This window comes from Castor canadensis, chromosome 19 (assembly GCF_047511655.1).
Source record: "Castor canadensis chromosome 19, mCasCan1.hap1v2, whole genome shotgun sequence".
Taxonomy (NCBI): Eukaryota; Metazoa; Chordata; class Mammalia; order Rodentia; family Castoridae; genus Castor; species Castor canadensis.
Genome location: NC_133404.1, coordinates 42,536,923 through 42,559,527, shown reverse-complemented (window position 1 = coordinate 42,559,527; position 22,605 = coordinate 42,536,923). Strand labels below are relative to the sequence as shown.

Sequence of the window (22,605 nt, the reverse complement as noted above, 5' to 3'; positions counted from 1 at the left end):
ACAGTAATCCACGAAGCCTGGATTTGTATTTGCCTACTTCCGTGGTGCAAATACTTCCAGAATGACCAGTTTTGTGCTACTCACTTGACGTCACTGTATTAGGAAGTAACAAGCAGTAGCACACAAGTATAATTTCCACCTTACAGGCAAAACAGTAGGTTTGGTGGTCCATACTTAAAGTCCCAGAGGAACTACAGGGGCAGAGGATCACATGCTGAGGTCAGCTGGGGCAAAGCATCAGACCTGTCTGAACGAACAATAAACTAAAAGCCAAAAGGGATGGGCTGATGACTCTTGTGTTAGAGCACTTGCCTAGCAGCACAAGACCCTGAGTTCAAAACCCAGTATAGAAAACAGAAAACTACAAACCCCCTCCCAAGAAGTAAAACAAAATGAAAAACAAAAAACCCTCAAGGACATGATGATAGTAAACTAGTGAAATTAGAAGTGGTAAATCTGGGTTGTTTGTTATACCTGCTTTTAATATAATGTAATTGTACTTATTTTTTTTTTTTTTTTTGCCATGCTGTGGATCAAACCCAGGGCCTTGTGTATACTAAGCATATACTTTGCCACTGAATCACATATCCTGCTCCTGGTATTTATTTATTTATTTATTTATTTGGTTTGAACTGAGGGATTTGAGCTTGCAAAGCAGGCACTGTACTGCTTGAGCTATGCCTCTAGTACATTTTGCTCTGATTATTTTGGAGCAAGAACTATTTCCCCAGGCTGGCCTCAAACTTTGCTCCTCCTGATCTCAGCCTCCCAGGTAACTAGGATTATAGACCCAAGTCACCAGTGCCCAGGTACTCTGAGAGTTTTTTTGTTTTGTTTTGTTTTCCATGGTACTGGGGCTTGAACTCAGGGCCTTCACCTTGAGCCACTCCACAAGCCCTATTTTTGTGAAGGGTTTTTTGAGATAGGGTCTCACTAACTATTTGCCCAGGTTGGCTTTGAATGGCGATCCTCCTGATCTCTGCCTCCTGGGTAGGTAGAATTACAGGCATGAGCCCTGGTGCCTGGCTCTGAGACTTTGTGATGCATGCTGAGGTTGCTTTTGAATACAGAAGAGCCTATTCAAAGTTCTCTTTCGTTTTAAAAATTAATTTCAATTTATAAGAGCTGAAATTAATTAATTTTACTAGAGATTGAAACCAGAGTTTTGTTCATGCTAGGCCTGCTTTCTGCCACAGAGCTATATCCCCAGCTCAAAAAAGCTGAAATTTAAAAGCTATGTTCTTAAGGGCTGGGTATGGTCCTTGCCTAGTGTGCAAGAGGCCTTGGGTTCCATCCCTAGCACTGCAAACCGCCCTCCTCTTGAGAAAAACTAAAGTTCTTACAGTTTTAAAATCACTTTGCAAATTTTATCCTGAAGTATAGCAAAATTTAAGTCATTTGAAGAGCCTTTGGATATTTAATGTATAAGCTTAAACATCTTAAAAACATTAAATTTTATACATGTAAAAATTCCTTTTGAAGAATTTTAATTATTTACCAAACATCTTAAAGTACTTATATAATCTTTATAAATGTGAGGATTGTTCTCTTAAAATGTTCTTACACTGTATAACTACTCTGATTAAATCATAGCTCTAAAACGACCGATTGAGGGGTTAGGGATGCAGCTCAGTGATAGAACTCATGCTTAGTATGCCTGAAGCCCAGCACCAAAACTAGATGCAAATAAATACAAGTACTTATGTAATATATACAGATTCTTAACACAGAAATATTAAAACTGTACATAATTTCCCTAAATGTTTCCTGTTTATTTATTTATTAATTTCTTGTTGAGCCAGGGTCTTGCTACATAGCACAGGCTGACCTGAAACTTGAAATATCTTTCTGTCTGTTTCCTGAGTGTTAGGATTGCAGGTATGTGCCACCATGCCTTGCAAAAAATTTCATTTTTAATTATAAATCTTATTGGAGTGAAAGATAATTTTACTTACTAAGAATAACCCAAGAATGTCATGTCAGATTATTTTTCTTCACGCGTGATTTTTGGAACTTTTTTTTTTTTTTTTTTTTTAAGATATGGTCTCACTTTGTTGCTTAGACTGATCTCACACTCTAGTACTCATGTGTCCAGCTTGTGTTTGAGATTTCTTAATGACTGGCTGATATTGGCCAGGGTGTGACTACACCCATGTCTGAGGCCTCATGGGACTAACCTAACTCATAAAAGTTCCTTAGCACCTTACTAGGTCAATTACATTACTTGATTGAATTTTCTCTTTTTTATTGGTAGCATTGGGGTTTGAACTCAGGACCTCGTGCTTGCTAGGCACGTGCTCTGTCAGCCTTTTTTTGTATTGGATATTATTGAGAGAGGATTTCGAAAACTATTTGCCTGGGCTGGCTTCATTCAAACCTTGATCCTCCTGATCCTAGGATCCTTCTGAGTAGCTAGGATTATAGGCGTGAACCACTGTGCCTGGCTTGAAATTTCTGTTTCTTTAGACTTGAATTATCTGTGTCTTTCTGCCTAAATGAAAAGTCCTGAAGACTTGATAAAATTCATCTTTTGTTTGTATTTTCTTGTCTCTTAGAATCACCCAACTTTTAATGAGTATTGCAGTGATGTCTGATTGAACTCAGAATATCTTTGATAACTTTTAGTTGCTGTTTTTAATGAATTAGTCCTTTTGTTTGGTTTTTTGTTTTGTGGGACGGGGGTTTGAACTCAGGGCTTCATGCTTGCAAAGCAAGTGCTGTATTGCTTGAACCATGCCTCCAGTCCTTTTGTTTTGTTGAGACAGGGTTCTCCCTATATAGCATAAGCTAGTGTTGGCCTTGACCTTGTGATCCTCCTGCATCTGCCTCCTGAGTCCTGGGATTAGGCGCATGTATCACTGTGCCCAGTTTATAAGGCTGACTCCAGTGGTTTTGTTTTTGTTTTTGTTTTTGTTTTTTGGCAGTACTGGGGATCGAACCCAGGGCCTTGTACATGCTACCACTGAGCATTCTACCACTGAGCTGTATCCCCAGCCCTTAACATTCCTTAATGAATTGCCAAGTTTCAGTGTAGAAGTGCTAACATCAGTTTGTGTTACATACACAAGGAAATCATAAGTAAAATTTTGCTTTGAGCTGCACTTATATCCACAGACATATACTTCTTCAGCATCCAGAAATCATTCTCTGTCCTTTGTAACTGGTAAGTCAACCCTAGTCAGGGTTGAAGACATTTTTTTCCCCTGCTGTTCTCTCCATGAACATCAGCATAAGCAGGATCATTCATTCTCACAACCGATGGTATCGGCCCACAGCAAGAGATGAGCTCCACTTCCTAGAAATTGTGTTATCCCCCAACTTTTCCCCAGAAGGGCTGTCTTCTGGCTTCAAGGAAGGACACTAGAATCCAAACCTAGAAGGTGTCTACAGGACAGAAAGCTTTGTCTGAAAAACATGGTTTAGCAGTCAGCGTGTAGTCTGGGAAGAACCACTGAGGAATCAAGGACTTATTATAGGAATAAGACCTTTCACAATTGTGGGAGAGGTTGGATAAATAAAAGAGTTTAAAAGTAGGAGTTAGAGAGTTACAGATAGAATAGTCACTGCCACGTGTAGTGGCACAAACTTGTAATCCCATTGTTCAGGAGTCTGGGTCAAGAGGATTGTGAGTTTGAGTCCAACCTCAGCTAAATAGACCCTGTCTCAAAAAAACCAAACAAACAAAAAAACAGTCAGTAACCAGCTCTTCTGCAACACCTATCATAATCCATGTCTAAGTCTTCAGTTTCCAGGGGACAGAGAATCTGACTCCACATCTGGCTGTGGATGGGCTCACAAAGGGGAGCAGAGAGAGCCTCTGAGGCTGTTGCTTATGTATGTAGTCTCTGTTAGTTAGAGGAGCTGTACATAGGGCTGGGGAAGGTCTGCCAGCCCCTTCCTGTCTCTCCCTCGCTGTCTCTAATCATAGGGCTCTTTGGCATAGTCACAGCTGCTTCACTTTCACCTGCCAAATCTTTGGCAGATTTTGCTTTTTGGAGCTGCTCTAGTTTACACCTTGGTAACTTGACATCTAGTCACATGCGTTCTGACCATGTGACTAGATGTGACCACATAAAGACAAAGCAAAGTTATGTTTCTAATTCATATGATGTAACTGCCCTTCGTTTCTGCAAGGGTTGCATGGCATAGCTCTTTTTTTTTCTTCCTCTGCCTGCTTACGAACCTAAATCAGTCATAGTTTCTTGCCAGGAGGGATGGCTCAGCCCTTCGTTACTGATGGGTTGATGTGGTAAGCAGCTAACCTGATCCTCTCTACCCTGATTTTTCCAGGAGCCTAAGAGGGACCCCCACCCTCGGTGCTCCCGTTACACCATGCTTCTCACCCTGTAACAGCACTCCACTTCCCCTCTGGTGGTCAGGGTCAGCCACCCTAGCCAATCAGTAGCCCCACCTTTGCACTTTTGATTCACTGGCACAAGGAGCCCAAAGTGACCGCGCAGCAATCCTAACTTCCAGTTTAACAGAGTCATTCTGTTTCCTGGTGGATATCCGAATCAGCGGAAGCCAAAGCAGTGGAATAGGAGGCAGAGATCTCACTAGCCGACCATTAGTGATAATAGTGAGAGGAGCCACTCCCATTGCTGGTGAGTCCTAGCTGCAGAAAGAGTACATGGCAGCCAGGCAAGGTAGCACATGCCTTGATTCCAGCACTCGGGAATTAAGGCTGAAGGGTGAAAAGTTCCAGGCAGCCTGGGCTATATAGAGAGGTCCTCTCAAAACCAAACAACCCACACCAGTGGCCACACCTGTAATCCCACTTACTTGGGAGGCTAAGATTTAGGCCAGCCTGGGCAAATAATTTTCAAGACCTCCATCTCCAAAATAACCAGAGCAAAATGGACTGGAGGCGTGGCTCAAGCTGTAGAGAGCTTGCTTTGCAAGCACAAAGCCCTGAATTCAAACCCCAGACCCACCAAAAAGAAAATTAAAAAAAAAAAAAGAAAAAAACTACACAGTATATGGGTTTCTGATTCAGAGCATATAATTGCTACTTGAGAATGTTAGTTGTTACCCTGAGTACCATAACTTTATCCTCAAAAGATATTTGTATCCCTCAGGTGATAAACTCTACAGAAATTGAACAGGGAAAATTTATACTAAAAAATTAAGTAGCCAGATGTGTTGGCTCATGCCTGTAATCCAGCTACTTGGGAGAGAGTTTGGGGCCAGCCTAAACTACTTACTGCAACCCTTTCTCAAAATTTAAAAAAAGAAATGTGTTGTTGCTCAGTCATAGAGCCCAGCACTGCAAAAGCAATAACAACAAAACAAGGTTGACCAGTAAAAGATGCTTGACTACTGGAAGGGGTAAAAAGAGGAGTCTTGGGGACCCAGAAGCAGCAAAATAGCTATTGCCCTCTAGGATGAGGGAGAGTGAATCAGGAAGGAGCCTGACACTCAGACCTTTGAGAGGACGATGGTATCACAGGAGTAACAGCCCACTGTGCCATGGCCTTTGCCAGAGTGGGGAGCTGGAGCTGGTCCATAGCTGCAGTGTACTGGGAGGCTGAGTAATTTGCAGGCTGTAATGGGTCCTGAGCTGAGTGCTGCCAGGCCTTCTGCACAGACATCCACTGGAAACAGGAGAATCCCTTGCTCCTTTTGCCACCTTGCACTGGCCTTTCTTAATAAGACCTGATTTCATGAAGCCAGGGGGCAAAGGGACTCAGCTTGAGCAACAAGGAAGGCTGGATTGGAGTTGAGAGAAAGTGTTGATCACTGCCTTGTCATTGCACCATTATTTCTCAAGGCGAGGGGAAACATACGGCCAGCGAATTCCAGGACCCTGTGCCACTTACGTGCTTTCCTTGCCATAAGATAAGTTCTCTGGTCAAAAGCAATTTGTTTGGGCTACCATAAGGCAGTCCATGAGGTCATGGATCATGGTTTTGACAGAAGTACTGAGGACAAGAATGCCTGCCCACAGGAGTGTTTGTTTTTGACAGATTAGGCACTCTGCACTGCCACTTAGACCAGGAGTCCTCTGGGCAGGAAACGGACTGGGGAAAGAGGTGACTGACAGCTGCAGGAACAGGGCATTTGGTCCACCTGATTACTCAGATTTTCTGCTGAGGCAATTCAGTGAGCACTTAGAGAACACAGGTATCTTCACTTCTAGATACCTGTTTGGAGAATCTGTTCATACTTCCTGCGGTGACAGGCGTGTACCACCATGCCCAGCTTTTTACTGGGGAGATGGGGTCTTGTTCAGTGTTTGCCTGAGCTGGCCTTGAACCACTATCCTCTTGAGCACCTCCCACATAACTAGATTTTAGGTGTGAGCCACTGTGCCAAGCCCTGGTTTTTTTTGTTTTTTTTTTTTAGGATAAGCCTTTACAGTTGTAAAATTCCCTTGTGCATGTCAACTTTGTATGCTATACCCCCAAGCCTAAGTTCTTAAAAATGAAACCTGTCTCACTGTTATTGATGATATGCCTGCTTAAGGATTTCTTTAAATTATCCTTTAAGGTCCACCCTGGGATTGTCAGTGACTTTCTTGGACCCCAGTAACACACTGTGTCTTCTGGACTTCAGGTTTTCCAGTGCTATCAGGTTTACTTGTAGTTGTTCCCAGTGTATTTGCCTCTTAATATCCTAGCTTCCAGTCACTCCCTTCCTGTGAGTTAGGAGAATGGTGATGAGATCAATGGTTCTCCTGGTTTAGGGTCTTTTTTTTTGGCTGTACCAGGGTTTGCTAGGTACAAGTGGTGCGTGCTAGGCAGGTGCTGCACCACTTGAGTCACACCACTAGCCCTTTTCACTCCGGTTATTTTGGAGATGGGGTCTCTTTTTACTCTGGTTATTTTGGAGATAGTCTCTTTTTGCCCAGACTGGCCTGGACTGTGATCCTCCTGTTTTAATCTTCCCGCCATCACTGGGATGACAGGTGTGCACCACCATGCCCAGCTTTTTCCCTTTGAGATGGGGTCTTGCCAACGTTTTTTGCCCAGGCTGGCCTTTGACTATGATCCTCCCCACCTTAGCTTCCCAAGTAGCTAGGATTACAGTCCTGAGCTGCCAGCGCCTGGTTTGGGGTCTTAAGTGAAATTTAAGACTTCCACCCGCTACTATTTTGTGCTCTAAGACATACTTTAGCTTACCTGGTCACTACCATCAGCTTGGAGTTGCTGAAAGTCTAATTTGTATGAAAATATTCCATATTTTGGACTTCGTACGGTTTCTTGCAAGAGTAGGAAGCATAATGGTGTATTTGATAACTGAAGTAGGTATGTATGGAGGTCTAATTTCCATACTGTAGTCTGTTAACTTAGAGTACTTAAAAATCACTACCAGCTTACATTTTGCTGAATTTTCTGTCCTAGGTTTTTCTTAAATTCTTGTCCTGTATTACGTAGAGTGGATTATATAAAGTGTCCTGTGGATTTCTTGTCTAGGACTTTTGGGGAGAGTCCACACATTATTTCCTAAAGGTGAAATCCCCACCCATACCTTCCAAGAGCTCTGACCCATGGTTTCTCTTTTCCTTGGCTTTAACAACATCCTTTGCTGGTTCACTGTGAACATCGGGAACACACTCCTCAAGGTTTCCTAGAAAACCTCACAGGGTTCTGCAGTGCTGGGGTCATTGCCTGCACATGGCACGCTGTTTTCTTATGGTTAGCTTGATGTGGCATGAGGTTAGGTCGCTGCCACTTTGTTTCTGCCACTACTGGACGGGACAGTGTGCATTTGCACACAGCGACAAAGAAAGCGGGAACTGGAGAGGCAGGTGCTGACTTCTCAGGAAGATGGCTGGCAGGAAAGGAGGGGAGGAAAGGAAGGAAGGAGAAAATGATGCTTTACAGACTTGCTCAGAATATTTGTTTCCCGTGAGTAGTGTGCTTCTGTCTGGTTTGGGCCCAGACTGACTCAGCGGGGAACAAACCAGTTACACATGGCCAGGGACCTTCAGCCTTTCTCTGTAATGAGAGGGATGGTCTTGATTAGGTAACGTTCACAGTAATGATTCTGCAGTAAACAGTACTGCGTGTCTGAGGAAGAGGAGGAGGGTAAAGAGGAGTAGGGGTGCGTTCCTGCATAGACAGGAAATTGCATATTCCTAAGTTGCTCGTTTTCTTTAAAGAGAGTTAGTTACTGGGCTGCTGATGTAGCTCAGTGGTGGAGACTTGCCCTGCGTATGCAAGGCCTTGGGTTTTTACCCCAGCACTACAAAGAAAGATCCTGGAGTCCCTGGAGTCTGGGACAGGAGTTCAAAGGGCAGCCTGAGCAACATAACTAGACCCTGTCTCAAAACAAAGCTGTTGTCATACTCAGTATCTCCTAGGTGACTGCTCTCGTGCTCCTGCCTTTCTGCAAATGCAAGTTTTCCTCAGTAAAACAGAGTTGAATTGTTTGGTGTGTGGCTATATTTACTTCTATTTAGTGTTGATTTTATGTTTTGCTGAAGTCTTAGCATATTTGATTGTGGAATACTGCCCCTGACTCTGCCATATGTATATATGGTACATCAGGTATTATGTTTTCAGAATCTGGCTGATTCTGAGTTATAAGATACATCTTACCCTCCCTGGGTTTTTTTTCTTTGGCACTGGGGCTTGAACCAGGGCCTACACCTTGAGCCACTCTACCAGCCTTTTTTTTGTGATGGGGTTTTTTTTCAAGATAAGATCTCACGAACTGTTTGCCCAGGCTGGCTTTGAACTGGGATCCTCCTGATCTCTGCCTCCTGAGTAGCTTTTGTTACAGGTGCGAGCCACCAGCACCCAGATTCCAAGGGTTTCTTTATTTGCTTGCTTTGGTGCTTTAAGACAGGGTTTTGCTATGTATCCCATGCTGGCCTCAAACTTTCCTTCCTCCTGCCTCAGCCTCCTGAGTGGTAGGATTACAGGTGTGTCCTACCATGCCCAGCCTAGAAGCCAGCATCTTGAAAAGATTATTTAGGAGGCCTGAGTCAGGTAGTTGCTGCTCTTCCTGGCCATAGTTGTACAGCTCTGAGTGCATCGCTTAGCTTCTTTGTATGTTGTTACCTGTAGACATGAGTATCAGGCTGGGCTTCAGACTGCCGTCCATATGCTTGCTATGCCTCCTCACTCAGAGATAGCAAATATTTCCAAATGGCCTTAGAAAATACCCTTTTTGTTTTTTCTGGTGGTTTGAACTCAGAGGGTTAGAACTCAGGTCCTCTTGAGCCATGCCCTCAGCCCTTTTGGCTTTAATTTTCCCAGCAGGGTCTCACTTTTGCCTGGGGCTGGTCTCAGACCAAGATCCTTCTACCTTCACCTTCCACATAGCTGGGATTGCAGGTGTGTTGTACCACTCCCGACTTGTTTTGTTTTGTAGTACTGGAGTTTGTACTCAGGGCTTACACCTTGAGCACATCCACCAGCCCTTTTTTCTGTATGATGGGTTTTTTCAAGATAGGGTCTTGTGAACACTTTACCTGAGCTGGCTTCCAACTGAGATCCTTCTGACTTCTGCCTCCTGAATAGCCATGATTACAGAGGTGAGCCATTGGCCCCCCGGCAACAAAATGGTTTTTGTTTTGTTTTGTTTTTGGCAGTACTAGAGTTTGAACTCAGGGTCTCGTACTTGCTAAGCAGATACTCTACCATTTGAACAATACATCTAGTCCTAAATTTTTTTAATGTGCAGGAAAAACAGGTTAATTATAGGGAAAGAATATAAAATAGTATAAAAGAGCTGACTGTCACTATAATTTTTTTTGTCGTTCACCATACATTTTGGACATCATCTATTAACTACCTGTTATAAAACAAGAGAAAAGAGTTTTTAAGCTGGGGAGCCTATGGCTCACACCTGTAATCCTAGCAACTCGGGAGGCTGAGATTGGGAGGACCAAGTTTCAAGGGTAGCCCAGGCCAGTAGTTCTCAAGAAGCCATCTCCAAAATAACCAGAGCAAAATGGACTGGAAGTGTGGTTCAGGTGGTAGAGCGCCTGCCAACAAGCTGGAGGCCCTGAGTTCAAACTCCAGTCCCACAGAAAAGGGGTGGGGAGGGAGAGGGAGAAAAAAAGTTTTTAGAAGCATGGGGGTAAATACCAGAAGAAACAGCTACAAGAAATGAAATCGTTTGCTGTGGGTGGCCTGCTTTTTGTTACACATATCTCTTGTGTTTTCATTTGTGTGTGTGTGTGTGTGTGTGTCGATAATAGGAAGTAGAAAAGTTGATTTATAAAAGACAATAGGAAACATGGATAAGCAAAATTAAGTGACAGGTGCCTCGTATCACATCCTAGATCTAACCTCCGGCATGTTGCTTGTTTTATTTGGTTTGTTTGATTGTAGCTTCTATCTCTTTAAAGAAGAAGTTGAACCCGCAATGCAGTGAGCACCTGTAGCTCCACTCAGGTTCAGTAGTTAATGACGGTTTGCCACTGTTTGCTCACCATATTTGTGTGCACGTTTATACATTGTTTCTGAATCATTTGAAAATGAATTGCAGATTCATCTGTAATCTGAATTCAGAATGCCCCGACAATCTGGAACGTTTTTCTTCCCAAGCATTTTGGGCAAGGGGTGCTCAGCCGGTGTGACAGACAGTTCAACCCTAACTACAACTGCTACTCACCTGCCTCTCCTAGAGATGTGGGCGGTGGTCTACATCAGCATACCAGTGCCACACCGGGAGGTCAGCATTAACTCCCTAGTGTCATTTAACATTCAAATTATATTTGCGTTTTTCCAGCTGACCCCAGCATGTCTTTGTGGTTTGTTGTTGTTGAGCTGGTGGCATTTTTTTGGTGGTTGTTTGGTTGGTTTTGTTATTTTTGAGAGACAGGATCTCACTATGGTCTAGGCCCAGCTGGCCTGGAATTCACTGTGTAGCCCAGGCTGGCCTTAAACCCAGTCCTCCTGCCTCAGCCTCTGGCATGTGCCACACACCTGGCTCAATGTCTTTTATACTTGGGACTCTTTCTTATGCTTCTTGGTGTTGAACTGAGATCCAATCAGTTTCTATGCTGCATTCAGTCGTTGTGTCTCTATCCTTTCTAGAATTACCTCCCACCTTTTTCCATGACTTTAAGTTAGCACAAAGGAGCTTATATTTTATGTATTTTTGCAACTTTTGGGTTTGTGCTTTACGTCCTGGATTTGGGGTACCCATGTGACAGTTGCATCTAAGGTTCCCCACAGCCTGGTGCTGATGTGCCTTTCCACATTTCCCCTGGCGCTCTGTAGGCCGTCCTCCACTCCTGGAACCGCTGGCCTCCGTGGCAGCCGGCCATCCTCTGCTTTTACCCATCTTCCACCCTGGCCCAGCACACTGGGCTATTTTGTTCCTCACTTGAAACACCTCTCTGGTGTTGGATCCACTTATCAAAGCCATGAAACTAGACTTTGTGGCTTAGTGGATGGACATCTAGTAGGACAGAAAGCTGGCTTTCAAGTCTGCACTGAGGACTGGTAACTCAGGACTGTGATAAAGCCTTCCAAGAGGAGTGTCCCAGGCTTAAACCAGGGTGGGAGTAAGTGTTCGTGACGAACCTGTGGCTATAGGGGAGACGGATGTGGAAAGTCAGCTATTAGAGGGCTTCAGAAGCAGAGGAACGCTCCTGTCTGCTGTGTGCAGAATTGAATGAAGCTCAGTGAGATGACTTAGGTGAGGGGCTCTGAAGATACTCTGTCGTCATTTAGCTGTGACTGGGCTTTCAGCAAACACAAGGGAGTGGGGTATTTCGGGTTAGAGGAGGGATGTTCTGGGAGGTTGGTTTAATTATTACAGGATTTTAGAGAATTTCCCAGTAGTGCTGTGAGGAACCTTAAATTGCTACTCCTCTGTGTGGGGATAAGGGTGGGTCTGATCGCCTCTGTTTTCTTACAGCTCTATTATCAGGTCCTGAATTTTGGCATGATCGTGTCCTCGGCCCTCATGATCTGGAAGGGGTTGATGGTAGTCACTGGAAGTGAAAGTCCAATTGTGGTGGTGCTCAGGTAACATTTATGTTTTCTTTTCAAGGCATGGACTTGGAGGGTATTGCTTAGGAAAAAAATGAGACACTGAATAACTGGCATTTCAGTCCCTTAGGAAGTATTTCCCACAAGAGGACGTGGGAGAAATTGGGAGAGATTTTCACCTGGCTAGGCACGCCTGTTCAGAACCCCGAGGGCCATGGCCTTTGCACAAAAAAGTTCCTGTGGAGCTTGTACTTCACTTTCCTGAAATGCTTCTGTCTTAGCTCCTTCACTTTGGTACAGGAAGCTGACAATGAGTTGTTTGTTGGCTAGATTGTAGGTTCCTGCACAAATGAGTTCCTCTGAAGCATGTTCTCTTAGGGTCAGTACAGAAGCATCACTGATTGTTCTGTATTTTCTGTTGACCTTTAAATATCACTTCTAAACTAGAGAACTTTGTAGGTATTGATACCATCTCTTTAATACTGAACAGTACTAATATAGAGACAAATAGTCACTGAATATTTTTCCTCAACCTTCTTCCTTCCATGTCTTTGCACTCATGCTCTTAGTGATTTTTAAATCTAATTTGGTAACTCATTTTTGGAGAATTATCTCTTTGTTATTTAACTGAATCATAGTTCTCTCTTTGAGTTTAATTTTGTAACTATTTCAAATCCCTTCTGGAGATGATAGAGTAGGAACATAAAACAAATAGGATTATAATATAACATACTCTAGAGTCTAAATGATAGCATTTACTCCTTTTTTAAACACTTTGTTGAGGTAGATTGACAAAAGTAGTACATGTTTAATCTGTACGACTTGACAGATTGGAATAAGTGCCTATCTGAAACTGTCACCAGTCAGCACCATAAATACACCTGTCACCCTGGCACATTCCTCAGTTTCCCTCCTCCTCCTTCTCCTCCTCCTCGTTTTTGTAATGAGGACATGTAGTTTCACTGTTAAAACCCACTTTTTCATTGTCATGCTAATATATTTTGAGCTCAAACAAGGGTTTGGAGGCCTTAGGTCTCTGGTTTCTTGCTGACTTTTTTTTTTTTTAGTAAAAGTAATAATAAAGTTTATTAGTGGAACAAGGGGGGAGAAAAGAGAGACAGAAGCATTTCTGTTTCCCATGCAGGAAATAGGAGCAATGATTCCTCTTGCTTACACTTTACTTGTACTTTGATTCTGCCTTTGGACCGTTATTTGGTGGGTAGTGTATTTGTATACTAAGCTTTTTGATTGCCAGTCTGAGATGAGAAAAGAAATGAAGACCAATTATATTGGACAAGAATTCTGGTTGAGACCAGAAAGAGGAGCCTTCATGAGAAAGGCAACTTACATGATTGCGTACCACATAGGTACCTGGCTAGGATTTCATCCACCTTTAAGAAATACCATTTCATCTGGAGCTAACTATGCCTCAGATGGCCCATGCTGCCTGGGGAAGCCTTTAGAGGAAAGATAAACACTTTCAGGTTTTTTTTTTTTTTCCTGTTTACAGAGCAGAAACCCATTAGGAAATAATAGTGTGTTTTTCTTGGGGATGTAACTCAGTGGTAGAGCTTTTGCTAGCCTACACAAGGCCCTGGGTCCCATGCCCATTACTGTAAATAAATAAATAAATAAATAATCAGTCAATCCAGAATATTAGCTTTGTTTTCGTTTTTCTTTTTTGAGTCAGTGTCGCTGTATAGCCTGGCTGACCTCAGACTTTGCAACAATACTCCTTCCTGTGCCTCCCAAGTGCTAGCATTGTAGTACATATTGCCACGTCATGTCTGGCTTAACCTTTTTTTTTTTAATGTAACTTAAAATTTATTTTCCAGGGCTGGTAGAGTGGCTCAAGTGGTAATGCACCTGCCTAGCAGTTGTTGGCCCTGAGTTCAAACAACATTACTGCCAAGAACAAAATTAAAAATTTTAAAATAGAGCTCTCAAATGATCTAGCAATCCCGCTACGAGGTATGTAGCCAAGGAAAGTGAAATCAGTATGTTGAGGAGACGAGTGCCCCATGTTCATTGCACCACTGTTCACAGCAGGCAAGAAAAGAAAACAGCTGTGTGTCTATCACCTAATGAGTGGACAAAGAAATACAGCATCCGTGCTCGATAGAATCCTAGTCAGCCATAAAAAAGGATGAATTGTCACTGGCAATGTGGATGGAACTGGCTGGTCATTGTGTTACATGAATAAGTCAGGCACAGAAAGACAAATGCTGCATGCCCTCACTCTTAAGTCTGAAACAGCTGATCAGATAGAAGTTGAGAGTAGGGTGCTGGTCACCAGAGGCTCAGGGCAAAAGGGAAGTGGGGAGGAATGGGAAAAGGCCTGTGGGTTCTAAGTTGCAGCTAGGAGGGTTGACTGGGTCATGATCATGGGCTGGGGCTGTATATTTCAGAAAATCAAGGAGAAAGGATTTTGAATGTTTTTATTCTGAAAGATTATGAATGGTTTGAAGAGGTAGATATGGTAACACTACATAGTGCATGCCATTTACACATCACTTGGTACCCATAAATATGCACAGTTTTAATGCTTCATTTAAAAAATAAAGTGTACCATGATTGATATATTAAGTTTAAAGTATAATTTAATCAGATAATAGTAAGGCTTACTAGAGGTTTATTTAATGTCTGAAGTTTTCCTTGGTTTACTTCTTTAATGGTCCTCTTAGACTGGGGTGTATAGCTCAGTGGCAGAGTGGTTACCTAGCATGCAGGGGTCCCTGGTTCAACTCCCACCACTGTATGTATATATATACACATATAGTGTGGGTGTGTGTGTGTGTGGGTGAGTATGCATAATATTAATAGTTTTAAATGATCTCACTACATAGTTTTATTTATTTATTTATTTTTGGTGGCACTGGGGTTTGAACTCAAGCCTCATGCTTACTAGGCAGGCCCTCTACCACTCGAGCCACTCCACCAGCCAGTTTTCTGTATTGTCATTGCCATGTATATCTGAATTTCTAAGTTGTTTCTTTTCTTATCAGCTTTCTTTTCTAAAGTCTAGACTCTCGTTTTCACATTGTACTGGACATGTCCATCTGCACGTTGACCTGGCACTTGATACTCTTCGTGATAAAAATAAATTCATTCCTTTTCTCAGAAGCTCTCCTACTTCTGCGATTTTCATCATTATCTGCCCTGTTACTGTTGTTATTATCATCATTTTAGGTCTAGATTTCACATATGAGCAAAATGTGTACTTGGCTTTTTGAGCTTGGCTTCTTTCGCTTTACACAGTGATAGGAATCATTCTTACTGTCCTTTTTTAAAATTTTTGTATAATGATAGTCCAAGGGGGTTTCATTGTATTGCCATAGATATGTGCAGTGTGTTTTGAACAATTCACCCATATACTCCTTTAACCCCTTCCTCCTCCCTACCTTTCTCAAACAACTTTGGTATATTTCATTGTGTTTCTTCACACACACACACACACACACACACACACACAATGTACTTCAATCCTCTTTGTCCCCTCCCTCCTCCTGCCGGTTCTGCCCCTCCTCCACAGTCTTCCTTTTACACTCATGCCCTGTTACTGTTAATATTTTCATCATTTTAGGTCTAGATTCCACGTATAAGCAAAACATGTATTTGGCTTTTTAGCTTGGTGTCTTTTGCTCTCTACATTGATGATGGTCATTCTTGATTACTCTCTACCACATCTAATTGGCCACCAAATTTGCCACTTCCCTCTCTCCAGTCCACCTTTTGTAGCTGTTCTCCCTGCTACTGTTCTATTTCAGGCCCTTGTCATTTCCTGCCTGTGCTGTTGTGGTGATCTTCAGAGAAATGCTTTTATAATCAGAAAAAAAGTTAATATATTTTCATTATATGAAATGTTGAAAACACACAAACAAATCTAGATGAAACCATGACTTGTAATTCTGAGATGTAATCACTGTTAACATTTCAGACTTGTGTGGACTTTTTTACATAACTGAGATAATTCTGTATGTGCATCCTTTTCTCTATTTTCCTCTTTATCATTTGCCTGTGTCCCTCTTCACAAGAATTTTAAATTAATACTTTTAATCGCAACTGAGTATTCATTTGTAACAATCAGGTATTCAGTTGCAGTAATAACCTGCACCACTGTCTTTGAGTCTGTCTTCTCATCTTTTCTTGGATGTCCATTAATTCAGCAGATATTTGAATGTCTTCTACATACTCTATAACTTTTGAAGTGATCTTTCTTCAAGTAAAGGTTTAGTTGAAGAAAAGGTGTCACTGATTTAAAAAGTGACTCAGAGTAATAACTTCTGTAATGTTTTCACCAAACACATAGTCCATCTTCTTTTTGAACACCTTTGGAAACAGCGAGCTCACTGCCCTGTAAGGCACTGTAACACAGCTTTAGGAATAAATTCATATGGAAAATCCTATTTCCAGTGGTTTCCGGTCTTGTTTGGGTTTTTTGTTGTTGTTATTGTTTGGTTTTTTTTTTTTTGGGAGGCAAGAGCTTGCTATATGTGAGCCCTGACTGGCCTCGGCCAATCCAGTGCAGGGATTACAAGTATGTACCACCATGTCCAGCTCATCCCTGGGGATGTTTAAGAAGTGATGCTGCCTTCTGTTCCCAGACACGCTGATGACCTGGCATGAGCCTCTTTTGAAAGAGTCACTTACTGATGACAGCGGTTCCCCTCGCGTGGAGGGAGGGGCTAGAGGCCTCAGGCAGCCATGAGCCTACTTTGATGTCATTCCTGTTCTCAATTTTGTTTCCTGATTATCTGTTTTCTTCTTATTAAAGCTATTGTAATGGAAAGCTGGAACTTTTTTCCCTCAGGTTTTCTTTTCTTTTTTTTTTTAATGTGAAATGTAAAATGAATTCAACCTTTGTAATCATCGGGCAAGTTAAATACACAGCATCTGCTGGGCAGGTTCAAGCCAGGCCCATGGCATCTCATCAGGGTTTCTTGCTGTACTGATTTACTTACAACATCTCCATTGAAAGCTGGAGCTTGAGTTCCTGAAAATGTGCTGATAGACCACTTCTTCATAGAAAAAAAGGGTTCAAATTTGAACTGTCACACATAGCTGGTGGAAATGCAAGAGGCTACAGCCAGTTTAGGAAAAAGTTTGGCAGTTTCTTAGAATTTTAAACATAAAATACCATGTGACCCAGCAGTCTGACTCCAAAGTATATACCCAAGAGAACTGAAAAGTTATATTCAGACAAGGCCTGTAGAAGAGGAGAGAAAGATGGTAAGTTAGTACAAATATCTTCAGTGTTGTAGTCCTTTTCAGAACTGGTGTAGGGCAGAGGAGGTGAAAGGTAACACTGTGGAAGTTTGCCTGAGTTTTCACCACAGAATTGAATTCTTTCCTCATTCCTAAAATTCTTAGGCACAAAGCTCTGCTCCACTGGCCTTTAACTTCTTTTTTCTCTCTTTTTAATTTTTTATTAGGGTATATTCATTCTACAGGGAGGGGATTAGACTTCTACTGAACATTATGTACATTGCCCCCATCCTCTCTCCTCATCCTCTCCACATTTCTTTGTCTTTAAACATGAATAAAAAGTAAATTGATGGCTCCAGTGTTATCTCTGTGGCTGAGGGTTTGGTTTGATGAGCTGTTTTCCTCTGCAGTGTGCTGAGTCGTAAGGTCATCTTGGTCTGTCTGTATAAATGGCAGAAGATCCAGTTCTCATTTGAATATGTTTAGTATTTTCAGTTGAAGCGAGAATAAGGGCAGTGTTTTTAAAGTTCACTCTTTACATTCTGTTTGTCATTTGAAATTTGAAAAGGTTAAGGAATTAGTAACACTGCCCTTTTCAAGACCTAAAGTAATGCTTGACGTGGATCTGGTTAGGGAAGGCTAATATCTAAAAGAAATCTATTATTTGTCTAGGGAATATGTTTTGAGAATAATACTCATTTATGGCCATGTAGTTATGGCGTTGAGAACACCACAGAAGTGGTATTTTTGATCACTCTATTGAATGTCTAATTTCGAAAGTCAGTTTAATCTGGTGATGTTCTGTTCTTTCCGTTCCAGTGGCAGCATGGAGCCTGCGTTTCATAGAGGAGATCTTCTCTTTCTGACAAACCGAGTTGAAGATCCCATACGAGTGGGAGAAATTGTTGTTTTCAGGATAGAAGGAAGAGAGATTCCTATAGTTCACCGAGTCTTGAAGATTCATGAGAAGTATATGTTAATTATGTTCTCCATTTAGAAATATTCTTGTTTCAGTGTTTGCAGCATTCATTTAATAGCATAAAGATTGTGAAAGAGGGAGCTGGTGGAGTGGCTCAAGTGGCAGAGCACCTGCCTAGCAAGAGTGAGGCCCTGAGTTCAAACCCCAGTGCTGCCAAAATAAATAAATAAATTGATAACAAAAAACAAGGTTGTGGAAGAATGAGAGGCCCTAGGCCTCCCCAGTCCACTTTTTGAATGACTGAAGGTTCGGTGAACATTTGGGAAGCTGCAAATATTTATTCATTTATTTCCCTGAATATTTTTCCAGATTTTTTTTTCATTCTTTTCTACTTTACTACCAGTTAGTAAGCCTATAACTCCTAAAAAACATGATTTAAAGATTGATCCTAAATGGATTCTTCTGATATAGAAGATAGAATAACATAGCTCACATCTTAAGACAGAGAGAGAGAAGAAACTATAAAACAGTCTGAGGGACATTTGAAATAAGAATAAATTTATCATTTTTATTTTTTGGTGCTGGGAATCAAACCCAGGGCCTCAAGCATGCTGGGTAAGTGCTCTCCACCTGAGCTATGTCCCTAGGCCTGAATTTACCAACTTTTAAAATTCACAATAAAATTTCTGAAGTCTGAAGTTCCTTTCTTCTAAATACAGAGTCTTATGTTTTAGAATCAGAAGGGCCATATGTAAAAACCTTAACATCACCTCAGGGTGGAAGTGAGGCACAACAACGAGCAAAGCTTTCAGCTCTTGAGAGTCAGTTTCCTAGCTGTGAGTGTAGAGAGCGTGGGAAGATGAATGGCAAGATCTCTGTTCAGCTGCGTAGTCCTTGCCCTTCCCTTTCATAGCTGTAGTATTCATATGAAGGAAGATCTCCCCAAGGGAAGAAAAGAAAGAAATTAAAAAGGGAGGTGTCCTAAAGGACACACTGAGAGGAAGTGTGATAGGCTCGAATGTGAGGAAGCCCTAAACAAATACCATTCTTATAACATAGTTTATTTTCTCCACTTGAAAAGAGAGGGGCCACTCACCTGTAATGCCAGCTGCTCGGGAGGTGGGGGCAGGAGGGTCAGGAGTTCCAGGCCAGTATGGGCTACGTAGTGAGACCCTGTCTCAAAAAGTAAGGAGAGAGAGCTGTCAACCACTGATGAGGGCATGACTGCTTTTATTTTTTGCTTACCAGATTTCAGTATTTACTTTGGAAGATTATTTAAAACGATAATCCATTTTTGACTGGGAAGGAATAACCTTTAAAAGTTTGGAGATTTATTTGGGGATAATAGAGGATTATTTCACACAGATGGCGTTTTCCAGATTCTCAGAGAGGGTTTGTATTACCCATTTCTGTCGATGCTATGAGCAAAACGAAGCCAAAACTCAGACCTGTCTGCGTTTATCAGGGAAAATGACGTCAAGCCCAGGCCCCGCTTTGGCCGCAGGAGTTCTCCACTTTAAGGCATGATCTTCAGACCTGAGTGAGCTCTGTGGACTTGACTTTAAAACAGTTCTTCTTGCTTCACTGCCAGTTCATTGACAGATAATACGCTGAGTATTATTATTAAATTTTTGAGTATAGACTCAAAAATTTTAGAGATGATTTTCAGCAGAATTCTGAAGATTGGAAGGTGTGTGGTACTTGTAATCTGGAGGTTTTGGTATTTTGTTTTAGGTAAACTCTTGGGAAACCTTCACGCTGTAGGCCCGGCTGGCTAGGTAACAGACTGTTCTTCAGAAATTTTCTGCTTCCTTTTTTTCTTTTGGGGAGATTGAAATACCTCGTTGAAATTACTTTCTTTTTTTTTTTTCCTTTTCTTGGTGCTGGAATTACAATTTGATTGAATAGTATTAACATTGTTCTTAAATAAGAAGCCAAATGATAACTAAATGTATGTGTTTCGTAAGTTCAGTCTTCAGGAGATATTGTAATTTGATAATATTAAATCCTGGCATGTCATCAAGTATTCGCCAGGAGAAATTTGTCACTAGTCCTTAGCTTTTTTCCCTCGAAGACAGGTAAATTATCCTGCCGACATTTGACTTTTGGGTCTGGGTTGGTTTTTTTGTTTGTTTGTTTGTTTGTTTTTTATGATTATTTCTTCCCCTCTAATGTCACAATATTGTGATGTATTAAATTGTAAATGCTTTGAGCTTCTTAGAGGTAAATATTACATTTTTTGCCCCTGTGCTAGCAAGGCAGAAGTTCTATAGAAATGTGTAAACAGGCATAGTCAGTATTTTGAGCCTATGAGTTGGGAGGTGATGGAGTAGGTATGACTAGGTCTAACCAGAGTATTTGACCCACCATTGAGTAGATGGAGATGTGTCCTTTTTTTAAAAAGGGAAGTCAAGTCTTTGGGAACACCTGAACCTAGAGCAACGGCATTCCTCCCTTCTTTCGTGTTTCTCCCTTCCCTTTCCCCGAGCAGTTTCCCATCTCCTGTTTTCTCTGTCCTCATTCTGGTTTTACTTTTCTGCATCTGTGGGGTTGGTGCATTTTCCTTGTTGTGTTGACCCATCCTTCCTACTGTTCCTGGCTTTCACTGGAAGCTGTCCCCTTTGACCCTCTAGGGTTTTTCAGACACTCTTCACTGACTGAGTTGTCAGCCCTCGGTTACTTTTCTCTGTATACATTAGCGTTTTTTTAACTGGAGTCTCATTTTTAATGTGCCTTTTGCACTTAGCTATCTTTGGTTTGCAACACCTCCCAATTTAGTTTTATCTGCAGATTTAGCGTCTAGGGAGCCAGTTTCTGACTTAGAATCAAAGTGGATATTACACAGTAGAAATCTGAGGCTAATTCTTTGTTCTCATATGGTGGAAAACCTAAAGACTGGTAAACCTAAGGCTGGTCTTTATTAGCTATGAAATGTACTTTGCCTTCAGCTAAATTGTAAAATAGTAGAATTCTCATCATTATTTGAATCAAATCAATAACTTTCTGAAGAAGTGAGACATTTTCTATAAATCTTGGCATATTTAAAGAATTGATATGCTTTTCGTTTTAAAACTATTTTTCATAATAAAGTAATGTTTGTTGGAGGAAAAATAAGATAAGCTATAGAAAGTCATGGGTAGCCACTGTTTATATTTTGATCTGTGTTATTTTAGATTTATTGAATACCTTTCTTTTTGTTTTTATTTTATATTCTGGATTTAGAGATTTTTTAGTATGCACAGAAGAGTATAATGACCCCCATGTGTCTTCCACCTATCCCAGTAATGTGGTTAACGTGTGGCCAAGTCCGTCTACACTTTCACCTCTCCTCCTGTTTTCTATTGAGTCAAATCTTAGGCATCACGTCATATGATAATGACATTACATTTCTATAAACATAACCACTAGGCTTTTATAAAGCATCGCTAATTAGCACAGCTACACTAAAAGTCCTTAGCAATTCCTTAGTATCATTAAGTTTCCAGTTATGTCATAAATTTTTTAATCATTTGTTTGAACCCAGATCCAAATAAGGTCTTTGGCTGCAGGTGTTGGTCTGGCTTTCTAGACTCCTTTCATCTGAACGCTCCCTGTGCAGCAATCCTTGCTCCTTGCAGCATGTCGCTTGAAGACCTGGGTCTGTGGCCTCCATAGCCTGCTTTTTACTAACTATCCTGTAGGGTCACTTAATGTGTTCCTTTGCTCTTCATTTTTCCACAAGTTTGTTTGGTTGTATATCTTAGTATAAAAATGAGATTACTGCATATGCTGTTTTGTGATCTTGTCTACACTTAGAATTTGTATGAGCTAGTGTCATGAAATACTCTTATGCAAGGCTGGCAGAGTGGCTCAAGTGGTAGAGCACCTGCCTACCAAGCATGAGCCCTGAGTTCAAACCCCAGTGCCATTAAAAAAAAAATTTTTCTACAATATTGTTCTTAATGCTTCCGTAGTATTTTAAGTCTTTAGCATTGGATTTTTGGTTTGTTTTACTCTTTGTGTAAACAGCACAGCTGAGAGCACCTTCTTTGGCAATTAAAGAATGAGTACTAGGAGTGGCAATTGCCACTCCAGTATCACAGGAGGTCTGGTTTATCAATGCTTCCAGATGCCACAGGGCATTTGATGATGAGCTTTCTTTACTCCTTCCAGGCAAAATGGCCACATCAAGTTTCTGACCAAAGGAGATAACAATGCTGTTGATGACCGAGGCCTCTATAAACAAGGGCAGCACTGGCTAGAGAAGAAGGATGTCGTGGGGAGAGCCAGGGGGTAAGTCCAGGGGAGCACACGGAGCTTTGCGTACACTCTTACAGTAATGTTGTCTGTGCACAGCTGAACACATTGGCTTGGTCCAAGTCTCCTTTCTGTATTTGAAAAGTGTGCTTCTTCAAATTCATCTATGTCCTCAGCCTTACTACTCCACAGAAGGAGCAGGGACACACAAAGAGCAGCATATTGGTGATGGGGCAGTGAATCGGGTATGACTGCTTAAACATTCATTTGCTTATTCACTTCACTTGAGATGTTGCTCGGCACGTTCCAGATGCTTCCATGTCCGTGCTGGGCTGGGCAGGGCAGTGG

General features: G+C 41.6%; 1 protein-coding gene across 3 annotated transcripts in view; it reads left to right on the top strand.

The window, feature by feature from the left end:
- Positions 1-22,605, top strand: part of Sec11a (SEC11 homolog A, signal peptidase complex subunit) — a 34,476-nt gene that overhangs the window by 4,410 nt on the left and 7,461 nt on the right. For 2 of the 3 annotated variants that reach the window (XM_020179981.2, XM_074061938.1), the window contains exons 2-4: positions 11,824-11,933; positions 17,922-18,071; positions 22,174-22,293. In XM_020179981.2, coding sequence (XP_020035570.1) covers positions 11,824-11,933; positions 17,922-18,071; positions 22,174-22,293 — 380 coding nt within the window. The remainder of the gene's footprint in view (positions 1-11,823; positions 11,934-17,921; positions 18,072-22,173; positions 22,294-22,605) is intronic. The other variant, XM_020179982.2, reaches the window with a different exon arrangement.